The 11,450-nt window shown below is 42.0% G+C and overlaps 1 protein-coding gene across 1 annotated transcript; it reads left to right on the plus strand.

Annotated features, from left to right (window-relative positions):
- The first annotated feature begins 827 nt into the window (after window positions 1–827).
- LOC139376701 (28 kDa heat- and acid-stable phosphoprotein-like) lies at window positions 828–4,644 on the plus strand. Its single transcript, XM_071119564.1, has 6 exons — window positions 828–1,033; window positions 1,528–1,610; window positions 2,362–2,436; window positions 2,631–2,755; window positions 2,950–3,101; window positions 3,274–4,644. Exons 1-6 carry the CDS (start codon window positions 1,021–1,023, stop codon window positions 3,306–3,308), a joined length of 483 nt encoding a protein of 160 aa, XP_070975665.1. The 5' UTR covers window positions 828–1,020; the 3' UTR covers window positions 3,309–4,644.
- The last annotated feature ends 6,806 nt before the right edge of the window (window positions 4,645–11,450 follow it).

Here is an 11,450-nt window from a genome sequence, read left to right on the forward strand (position 1 = left end):
GCATTGCACCAGTGTATGGGGGAAAACAAAAAGAAAGTGACATTTTCACTGTTTGGTTATGAATTGACCAATTATTACTCAGTGGAAGCCACAGTACCTCCTTCCACAATATACATTCCACATTTGAGACATGGATTGTGTAACACCCCACTCCTGCCTCCTAGCGAGGAACACCCTCTTGATGGACAATGGGAGTCAGTACAACCAAGAGGATGGAGGCTTCATCCCCTGATGATGGCTGGGGGCAGCATAATGCTGCTCAGCTGTTTCGTTGTTACTGGGTTCTCCTACACCTTCCCCAAAGCCATCAGTGTCTACTTCAAAGAGCCGATGAAGGATTTTTTCGTGGGTCACGGCGACACAGCCTGGATATCCTCCATCATACTGGCCATGCTCTATGGCTCAGGTCTGAAGACGATCAAAGAGATGCTTTAGGGGCCTCTGAGGTTGAATCCTATACGAAAAACAAAGCTGTCCGATGTCAACAAAAAGGACTGCAATTTTGAATGGGAGGATCAAAATAGAAAATGTGACCATCTTGGACATGTATTTTGTCTGGAGATGCAAGTTCTCTCGTAGTTCTGAATCATTTCAATAACAAATACACATGCCTTGTCTGTGAACTGTACTGAACAAAAATATAAACGCAACATTTTCTAGTGAAAAAATGACCGCCACAAAAGTTATTATGGCGGTGCTTAGTTAAAGCAACGCACCTATAGACCTGTGTTTATCATTGGCTATTTTTACCTTTCGTACATTGTGCATGTGTTTTCCTGGTGTGAATGGTCTGTTGACAAGTCTCTCAAAATCCCTGTGTAGCGATTGGCTGAATATTGCGTCATTGTACTTTTAACGCCTTCCACTCTTGTTGCTCTCAGGAAGCGGGTAAAAGATAGTCTAGCTGGAAGAGGACTGTGTCGCGAAGGCCTTTTCTTTAGAAAATAAACTCTATGTTTAACTGGAAACAGTGAACTTATTTATTTGCGGTCTTAAGTCGTTCAAGTTCCTATACCAAATATGCCAAGAGGCGGTGAGTATCCAGCGCCGTTATTTTCGCTAACGTTAAGTTAGCCAGCCAACGTAATATCAACTCAAGAAATATAGCTTGCTAGCTAACTAATTGGTGGATCTGGTCAAATGTATCTTCTACTTGAGTATCAACGTTTCGTGAGAACTGACGTAACGTTAGTTAACTAGCAAGCTAACTAGTTACAGCTGTTAGCTAACTAATTAGCTAGCTAGTTAGCTTGCAAGCTAGGCTACTGTCACTACAGTAGTTGATCGCTAAACTTGGTCTGGCGAACACCATTTGTACCCAGTTGATTTCAGCCAGTTAATTTCATCCCCAGTAGTAATGATATGTAACTAATGAGTTAACATTATGCCACAATATAGTAAGGCAGCGAAGAAGCTCAATCACTTTCTGACATCTGTAACCATCCTGCAGAGTGAACGTCATGTTTGACTCATCTCTGATCTCCTACAACATGCCTTGCTCTCATTTGTCGTTTGTTTGTTTTTTAGGTAAAAAAGGTCACAAGGGCCGGGGAAAGCAGTTCAGCAACCCCGAAGAGATTGATAGACAGATGAAAGCACAGAGAGAGCTGGTGAGTAAAAGGACCCATGGCTCTGAGGGGATCTCTAGTTTTTGCCCCTTTTGGTTAACATAGTTCTAAACAGATCCCTGTATTATAGACCACATACAAGGTTCCAGCTTTGCAAGTGCAATGCGTGGGAAATATATTTTCAACCTGCATTTACTTGCTGATATTTCATAAATTCTTGATTTGGAACCCACCAGTGACTTAAACTCCCGTTTCAAATTGCAGGTGTAACTCCAACGAATAAATATACCGAAATATTTTACATCCAGATTGAGAAATACCTTTAGAATATACTGTGTGATAAATGCCTTTTGAATATGTGTAGGTCTTTTTTTGGGTGAAGCTGTGTAAAGTGCTCTCATGTTCTTCCACGTGTGGCTGCGTCACTTAGAAAGCTAAGGAACGCTACATGAAGCTTCACCTAGAGGGGAAGACAGACCTCTTCTAGTTCCAGCAATGATGTTGGGAAGATAGCGATGTCCTTCAACTAAATTACGAGGGAGCTCCTTACTCTGCAAAAAGTGGATTTAATATTTTTCTCTATTCTGCTTTTTGGTGTTCCACCTGCCCTCGATTGGAGGTATTGTCAAGGATGGTTAAAAATGTGTTTACCTTGCAGTCTATAGCCTGGCTGCTCAACCTCCTGCACCAGTTAATTTAGCTAGTAACATATATCTATATATTCAGCGGTGTGAAATGCATTTCAAACAGACATGACGTCTTGAACATGATCTAACCTGTGAATGTGTGATAGGAGGCGAACGGTGGAGTAGAGAAGGAGGAGGAGAAGTCATCAGGATCTGATGACAGCAGCAGTGAAGAGGACGTTGTGAGTGCGGGATCTCCTTTTAATGTCTAGTCTGTCCGCTAAGGAATTAGAAGTGTTGTGGTTTTACTGAAAGGCTTGTCAAGATGCACCTACTCACTTTCAAAGTGTCACCTACCATTTACTTGCCAGCACTACCTCAGTCAGAGCTGCAGTGTTGGCTCTCTGTTCAATGTCTTGATGTTCTGTTACTGCAGAATAAGAAGAAGAGTGGAGTGGAAGGATTGATTGAGATTGAGAATCCCAACCGTATATCCCAGAAAAGTAAGAAGGTGACCGAGCTTGATGTCAACGCACCCAAAGAGCTGTCACGCCGAGAGAGGTGAGGATCTCTCTTTTCCTTCAAGTCTCAGGCCTAATGCCAATGTCTAAAATGAAAGGATTGAAGTTAGTGGATTTAGGAAGAGCCCGTTTTGACTTGTTGGTGAAAGTCTTGGGAGTAGGTGTAGGCAAGGATATGTTATTCTAAAGTCTTGAAAGCAGGACCCTGTTTGACCATCTTGCTTTTGGTCTCAGGGAGGAGATAGAGAAGCAGAAAGCTAAGGAACGCTACATGAAGCTTCACCTAGAGGGGAAGACAGACCAGGCACGGGCCGACCTCGCCAGGCTGGCCATCATCAAGAAGCAGAGAGAGGACGCACAAAAGAAGAGGGACGGCCTCAAAAAAGGTGAGGGATAAGGAATCTCTCATACTGTGCTTGTCCTTTGTGCTATACTGTCTGACAGGAACACAGGGCTTAAATGGTTAGTCAGAAAGTCATACCGGCACTGTTTATTCAGACAGACTGTGGTTGCTCCTTTTGAATTCAGTGGCTGACTGTCTATCTGATGATTTCCTAGAAAAAGAAGCTGAAGACTCCAAGTCCAAGCGTTAGGCCTGTCTCCCGAGGACTTGGCCTGGAAAACGATCTGGGGAGGATGGAGAGACAAGAAGACTGTAGGAGGGGATCAATATGAGGGTTGTCAGCTCAGGGGTAACATGTGCTTGGGCTCCTGCCCTTCATCTCCGATGAGGGAAGGGTGTGAGCCGGGCGTTATGGACGGAAAAGGAGCACTTCAGGTTTGCCTGTTTAGTTCCTCCGTATTCTGTGAGGTCACAGCGGCAGGCGTTCTAGTGTCTTCACTCCTCCCCTGTGTTCTAATTCTAAAGCTGCTGGAGATCATTCTTTGATTATATTTTTTGCATTTTAACACTGTTTACTTATGAATGGGAAGTGTTGTGGGAGGATGAGTAGGGGTTTGTATACTTTCATCTGACCTGTTATTAAGGTGAATCAGGTGGTGGTGGTTGGGACAGAGGAACATGTTATACAGGAAATCTTTATGTATTCTTTATTATGTTCTGTTTCATCTCTACCAGTTGTCTTCATTCACAACCTGACAGTTCAAAGTCATTTGCCTCCAAAGGAAAGATGTGGGAAAGAAGAGGTCCCATAGGCAGAAGTGTCTCAGACAAAACATGTATAAAGGAATGTCAGCCTTTATGCAACTTCTATCTAGGTGTTGGAGTTTTTACCCTTTATTCTGTTGGTGTTTCTGCCCAGACATGTTTAGCTCGTTTCAGCTGCCAGCTGGCTCTAATTTCTGATTGAACCACCTTGCAGCGTAAAGTCTTGTAGTCAAAAAGGAGCTCTGTTGGCATAAAAATTCATTGTTAATATTTCATAATTACCTTGAAAAAGCATTGCTGGGGCCTCATACTGTAAGTCTCTTTTTCAGTGCTATGGTTCTCTTCTATAATTTTTTTTGCCTTTGACAGTTTACACAGGGCAATGTCAATGGTCGCGTTCCCCTGCTCAGAAGTTGGATGCATCAACAATGGTTGCATGCATCCTCATCGACTGTGGTCAGGCACCAGATTGCTATAACATAATGTGGTTAGCTGATGGGTAAAATACCTTTCTGGGCATTGTAAGATTTGGCATGCATAAGCAAAGGCTGGGCAGAGGAACGCGCCCACTCTATTAGTCATAAGGATGCTATGCTATAGTGTGATGGTTGGAACCTGAGATGCCTTTTAACAGGAAAGCAATATTCTATGAATGGAGGTGGCTGAAACTCATTTCTCTCTTGAAAACATACAGTATATACAAAGTGTTTTAATGTTTATAATAATGACTCTCCAGGATTGGTCAACTGTTTGATTTTTGTCTATTTGAGTTCATTTGTTGTATAGAAATAAATACATTAATAGATAAATGATACCCAAAACAATAGTTATTAATTTATCTTTTTATTGAATGGACTCGTAATACATTCTTAGCCTACGCTGCACCATACACATCACACATCACATTTTGAAAGTACTCAGACCCCTTTTCCCCTTTTACACATTTTGTTTTGCTCCAGTCTTGTTCTAAAATGTATTAAATTAAAAACATTTTCCCTCATCAATCTACACACAATACCCAATAATGATAAAGCAAAAACAGGTTTTTAGAAATGTTTGCAAATGTATTTTTAAACAAGTTATTTACGTAACTATTCAGACCTTTGCTATGACACTCGACAATGAGCTCAGGTGCATCGTGTTTCCGTTGATCATTGTTTCTACAACTTGATTGGAGTGCAGTTGTCGTAAATTCAATTGATTGGTCATGATTTGGAAAGGCACATAGATGTCTATGTAAGGTCCCACAGTTGACAGTGCATGTTAGCGCAAAAAGCAAGCCATGTGGTCGACGGAATTGTCCGTAGAGCTCAGACAGGATTGTGTCGGCACAGGTCTGAAGGGTACCAAAACATTTCTGCAGTATTGAAGGTCCCTAAGAACACCGTGGCCTTCCATCATTCTTAAATGGAAGAAGTTTGGAACCACCAAGACTCATCCTAGAGTCGGCCAAACTGAGCAATCGGGGGAGAAGAGCCTTGGTCAGGGAGGTGACCAAGAACCCGATGGCCACTCTGACAGAGCTCCAGAGTTCCTCTATGGAGATCGTAGAACCTTCCAGAAGGACAAACATCTCTGCAGCACTCCACCAATCAGGCCTTTAGGGCAGAGGGGGCAGACAGAAGCCATTCAGTAAAAGGCACATGACAGCCCGCTTGAAGTTTGACAATAGGCAACTTAAGGAATCTCAGACCATGACAAGCAATATTCTCTGGTCTGATGAAACCAAGATTGAACACTTTGGCCTAAATGCCAAGTGTCACGTCTGGAAGAAACCTGGCACCATCCCTACAGTGAAGCATGGTGGTGGTAGCATCATGCTGTGGGGATGTTTTTCAGCATTAAGGGACTGAATGGAGCTTCGAGAGATCCTTAATAAAAACCCGCTCCAGAGCACTCAGGACCTCAGACTGGGGTGAAGGTTCACCTTCCAACAGGACAACAACCCTAAGCATACAGCCAAGACAATGCAGGAGTGGCTTTGGGACAAGTCTCTGAATGTCCTTGAGTGGCCCAGCAAGAGCCCAGACTTCAACTTGATCGAACATCTCTGGAGAAAGCTGAACATTTGCTGTGCAGCGATGCTCCGCAGCTATTCTGACAGCATGAGAGAAACTCCCCAAATACAGGTGTGCTAAGCTTGTAGCGTCATACCCAAGTGGGCTTGAGGCTGTAATCGCTGCCAAAGGTGATTGAACAAAGTACAGAGTAAAAGGTTTGAATACTTACATAAATGTGAAATGTCTTTTTTTAAATGTATTTTATCTCAATTTTGTGGTATCCAATTGGTAGTTAGTCTTGTCCCATGCAGTAAATCCTGTACGGACTAGGGAAAGGAAACACTGTACAACTGGTGACCGTGTCAGCGTGCATGCGCCCGGCATAGGAGTCGCTAGACCGCGATGGGACAAGGACATCCCAGCCGGCCAAACCCTCCCCTAACCCGGACAACACTGGGCCAATTGTGCGCCGCCTCATGGGTCTCAAGGTCACAGCCGGCTGCGAGTCAGCCTGGGATGGAACCCGGATCTATAGTGATGCCTCAAGCGCTGTGATGCAGTACCTTAGACCTCTGCGCCACTCAGGAGGTCAGTTTTTTTATATACTTTTGCAAACATTAAAAACCTGTTTTTGTGTTGCCATTAAGGGTTATTGTGTGTAGATTGATAAGGGGGGGGAAAAAACATTTAATCAATTTTAGAATAAGGCTCTGACGTAACAATGTGGAAAAAGTGAAGGGGTCTGAATACTTTCTGAATGCTCTGTATGACATTGCAGAAGCTGTAGGCCTAATTATACGGACTCTTTTTTTTTTATGCCTCTCATATAGAACATTTTGTTCTTGCACACCCCAAGCTTTTCAGAGCTGGACAAAAGATCTGCTTTGGCTTCAGTAGTTGATGTGAATGCTCTGACAGACGGTGTGTAATACGTTGAGTCCACTGCTTGGCTTCTAGGGTGTCGTTGAACAGAGTGATAACACACAAGATTATGATACTGTAGTGGATTTGGGGGACAGTACTGATGGTCGCTACAATGCATATAGGTGAAACCATTTTTTCCCCCCGAGATGGTAGCTGAAGACTATAAGCTTTGGCTATTGCTTATTGCTCATTTTCCACACCGTTCACCAATCTACCCATCACCCCATACCTAGTGACTATCTCTTTGCAATTTCACTGTGACCACCAGGCTGCAGTATTTGATAAGGCCACAGCAGCCAATCTGCCCATGGGCCTACATGCAACTGTACTGATGTTGTAGATAAACTGGACATTTTCAGAAATGTAAACTATAGTATAAGCCTATCAGAAAGCATAGCTAGGATAGATTGCTATTGTGTCACCACTCACATACCATAGTTATTAGACTCAATATGAGAAGTGATGCCCAGACTTCAATAGATTGTGTTTCCCCTTTTCTCTCTCTCTCACATCCTGCTCCTATGAGTGCTGTGGACAGACCGCTTCCATTTACAGAAGCAGAGACTGAACAGAAGCCATGAATGTCAGATCGTCCAGTATTATTCGCCCATAATAGCACCATAGACGTTGTATTTAGATTCTCATGTAAAGTAAAAGTATCGTGCATATCCTCAAGTCATCGAGGGACTGATGTTGACACAGGCAGGCCTGTATTCAGTGATGTGCTTTGAAAATAAATGGATAGGTGTGTGTGTGTGTCTTGGTAAATCCTTGTTAGTAGCTACTACAAGATTTACCAAGGTCCCTTGCACAATCTACTATGCATGGTGCATCCTCAACCAGCACACCCAAAATTAAAGATGCAGAATACTACATCTAGGCAGACATACATTATACAGCAGGGATCATCAACTAGATTCAGCCATGGGCAGATCTTTTCTTGACCAAGGCCCTTCTCCTCCGATTGCTCAGTTTGGGGGGCGGGAACATAATTACAAATAATTTCTAGATTTCAAATTAACCACAAGAAGCCAAAACAGATATAATATTTGACTAAAACACAATCATTTCAAACCTTGCTTACATTTGTATACAATCACGTCTCTCTATTATGTTTTGGAATACTTGGGAACAGATTTACAAAATTAATATAACTTGGAGCTGATTTCCTGGAGTTTTTACACTCTAGTATGTCCAACAATTAAAACATTTTATTTATGCTCCTAAAACATGTGTCCACATAAAACCACCCGTGGGTCACCAGTTGGGGAAACCTGGTATACAGTATACTTTGAGTGTACAAAACAGTAGAAACAACCTCCTAATATTGAGTTGCACACACTTTTGCTCTCAGAACAGCCTCAATTCATCAGGGCGTGGACTCTACAAGGTGTTAAAAGTGTTCCACAGGGATACTGGCCCATGTTGACTCCAATGCTTCCCACAGTTGTGTCAAGTTGGCCGGATGTCCTTTGGGGGGTGGACCATTCTTGATACACACGGAAAACTGTTGAGCAGGAAAAACACAGCAGCGTTGCAGTTCTTGACACAAACCGGTCTGCCTGGCACCTACTACCATACCCCGTTCAAAGGCACTTAAACATTTTGTCTTGCCCACTCACCCTCTGAATGGGACACATACACAATCCATGTCTCAGTTGTCTCAAGGCTTAAAAATCGTTCTCTAACCTGTCTCTTCCCCTTCATCTCTACACTGCTTGAAGTGGATTTATTAGGTTACATCAATAAGAGATCATAGCTTTCACCTGGATTCACCTGGTCAGTCTATGTCATGGAAAGAGCAGGTGTTGCTAATGTTTTGTATAATCAGTGTATATGACTCAGACCATTCATTAGTTTATATCATCAATCATACATATGGTAGTTTACATCCTATAACTGTATAGTACAGTAATATATTCCATCAAACTGATCATCCTCAATTAAAGGTGAAGATTATGACATCTAGGCAGGTATGCAAAGAATTTGGAAAGTATTCAGACCCCTTAACTTTTTCTACATTTTATGATGTTACAGCCTTATTCAAAAATGGATTAAATAAATGTTTTTCCTCATCAATCTACACACAATGAGACATAATGACAAAGAGACAATAGGTTTTTAGACATTTTTGCAAATGCATTAAAAAAATACCCAGAAATACTTTATTGACAGAAGTATTCAGACCCTTTGATATGCGACTCAGAACACTTTCCGAATGCACTGTAAGGTTATCTATGACTCAGATACTGTATGTACAGTGCATTCAGAAAGTATTCAGACCCCTTGACTTTTTCCATGTTTTGTTACGTTACATACAGCCTTATTCTAAAATGGATGAAATAGTTTTCCCCCCCTATTAATCTACACACAATACCCCATAATGACAAAACAAAAACAGTTTTTTATTTTTTATTTTGCAAATTAAAAACAGAAATTTCACATTTATGTAAGTACTCAGACCCTTTATTCAGTACTTTGTTGAAGCACCTTTGGCAGCAATTATAACCTCAAGTCTTCGGGGGTATGACGCTACAAGCTTGGTACACCTGTATTTGGGGATTTTCTCCCATTCTTCTCTGCAGATCCTCTCAAGCTCTGTGAGGTTGGATGGGGAGCGTTGCTGCACAGCTATTTGCCGGACTCTCCAGAGATGTTTTATCGGGTTCAAGTCTGGGCTCTGGCTGGGCCACTCAATGACATTCAGAGAATTGTCCCGAAGCCACTCCTGCGTTGTCTTGGCTGTGTGCTTAGGGTCGTTGTCCTTTTGGAAGGTGAACCTTCGCCCCAGTCTAAGGTCCTGAGCACTCTGGAGCAGGTTTTCATCAAGGATCTCTCTGTACTTTGCTCCGTTCATCTTTCCCTCAATCCTGACTAGTCTCCCAGTCCCTGGTCTGAAAAACATCCCCACAGCATGATGCTTCCATCACCGTGCTTCACCGTAGGGATGGTGCCAGGTTTCCTCCAGACGTGACGCTTGGCATTCAGGCCAAAGAGTTCAATCTTGGTTTCATCAGATCAGAGAATCTTGTTGTGAGTTCTTTAGGTGCCTTTTGGCAAACTCCAAGCGGGCTATCGTGCCTTTTACTGAGGAGTGGCTTCCGTTTGGCAACTCTACCCTAAAGGCCTGATTGGTGAAGTGCTGCAGAGATTATTGGGTTTCTGGAAGGTTCTTCCATCTCCACAGAGGAACTCTGGAGCTCTGTCAGAGTGACCATCGGGTTCTTGGTCACCTCCCTGACCAAGGCCCTTCTCCTCCGATTGTTCAGTTTGGCCAGGTGGCCAGCTCTTGGAAGAGTCTTGGTAGTTCTAAACTTCTTCCATTTAAGAATGTCCGAGGCCACTGTGTTCTTGGGGATCTTCAATGTTATATACAGGTGTGTCTCTTTTCAAATCATGTCCAATCACTTGAATTTACCACAGGTGAACTCCAATCATGTTTTAGAAACATCTCAAGGATGATCAATGTAAACAAGGATGCACCTGAGCTTAAATTCGAGTCCCATAGCAAAGGGTCTGAATACTTACAGTACCAGTCAAAAGTCTGGACTCATTCAAGGGTTTTTCTACATTGTAGAATAATAGCTAATACATCAAAACTATGAAATAACACATGGAATCAGGTAGTAAGCAGTGTTAGACAAATCAAAATACATTTTATTTTTGAGATTCTTCAAAGTAGTCACCCTTTGCCTTGATGACAGCTTTGCACACTCTTGGCATTCTCTCAACCAGCTTCATGAAGAATGCTTTTCCAACAGTCTTGAAGGAGTTCCCACATATGCTGAGCACTTGTTTGCTGCTTTTCCTCCACTCTGCGGTCCAACTTGTCCCAAACCATCTTAATTGGGTTGAGGTCGGGTGATTGTGGAGGCCAGGTCATCTGATGCAGCACTCCATCACTCTCCTTCTTGGTCAAATAGCCCTTACACAGCCTGGAGATGTGTTTTGGGTCATTGTCCTGTTGAAAAACAAACGATAGTCCCACTTTCATTTGGTACTGTCCATACATAGTTCGTTTTGGTCACAGGTCAAGGAATGACTGAAGAATTTAATCATTTACCTGGAGCTAACACTGTAGATAGCAATACTGGGTGATTTGAAAAGTCATAGTCATACGAACAATAATATAAAACTACTTTTAGCAAAAATGTGTATCTTTAATTTACAATCTGTAGAAGCTATGAGAATACGAAGGTTCAGAACGTTTGTGAAGCATCACAGCACAGTTGAAAAATATATGGCAAATGGAAATTCACTTTGGATGGTATTAAGAGATAGTGGGAGGGGTTGAGTTGAATGGAGCAAACAAAACAAACTAAATATAACTATTGTAAAATAGATTGTGTCTGTAAAATATATATATAGTATGAATAAGCTGGAAGTAGAAGCCTAAGTGTTGTTATCTAGTAGGTTTACTCCAATTAGGGGAGTAAGGTTTCAGGGAAATAATAGTAAAATTCATTTTAAAAAGATATGTATGTGTATTTGTATGTATATTTATATATACAGTGCCTTGCGAAAGTATTCGGCCCCCTTGAACTTTGCGACCTTTTGCCACATTTCAGGCTTCAAACATAAAGATATAAAACTGTATTTTTTTGTGAAGAATCAACAACAAGTGGGACACAATCAGGAAGTGGAACGACATTTATTGGATATTTCAAACTTTTTTAACAAATCAAAAACTGAAAAATTGGGCG

Source organism: Oncorhynchus clarkii, chromosome 20 (assembly GCF_045791955.1).
Source record: "Oncorhynchus clarkii lewisi isolate Uvic-CL-2024 chromosome 20, UVic_Ocla_1.0, whole genome shotgun sequence".
In the NCBI taxonomy this organism is placed as follows: Eukaryota; Metazoa; Chordata; class Actinopteri; order Salmoniformes; family Salmonidae; genus Oncorhynchus; species Oncorhynchus clarkii.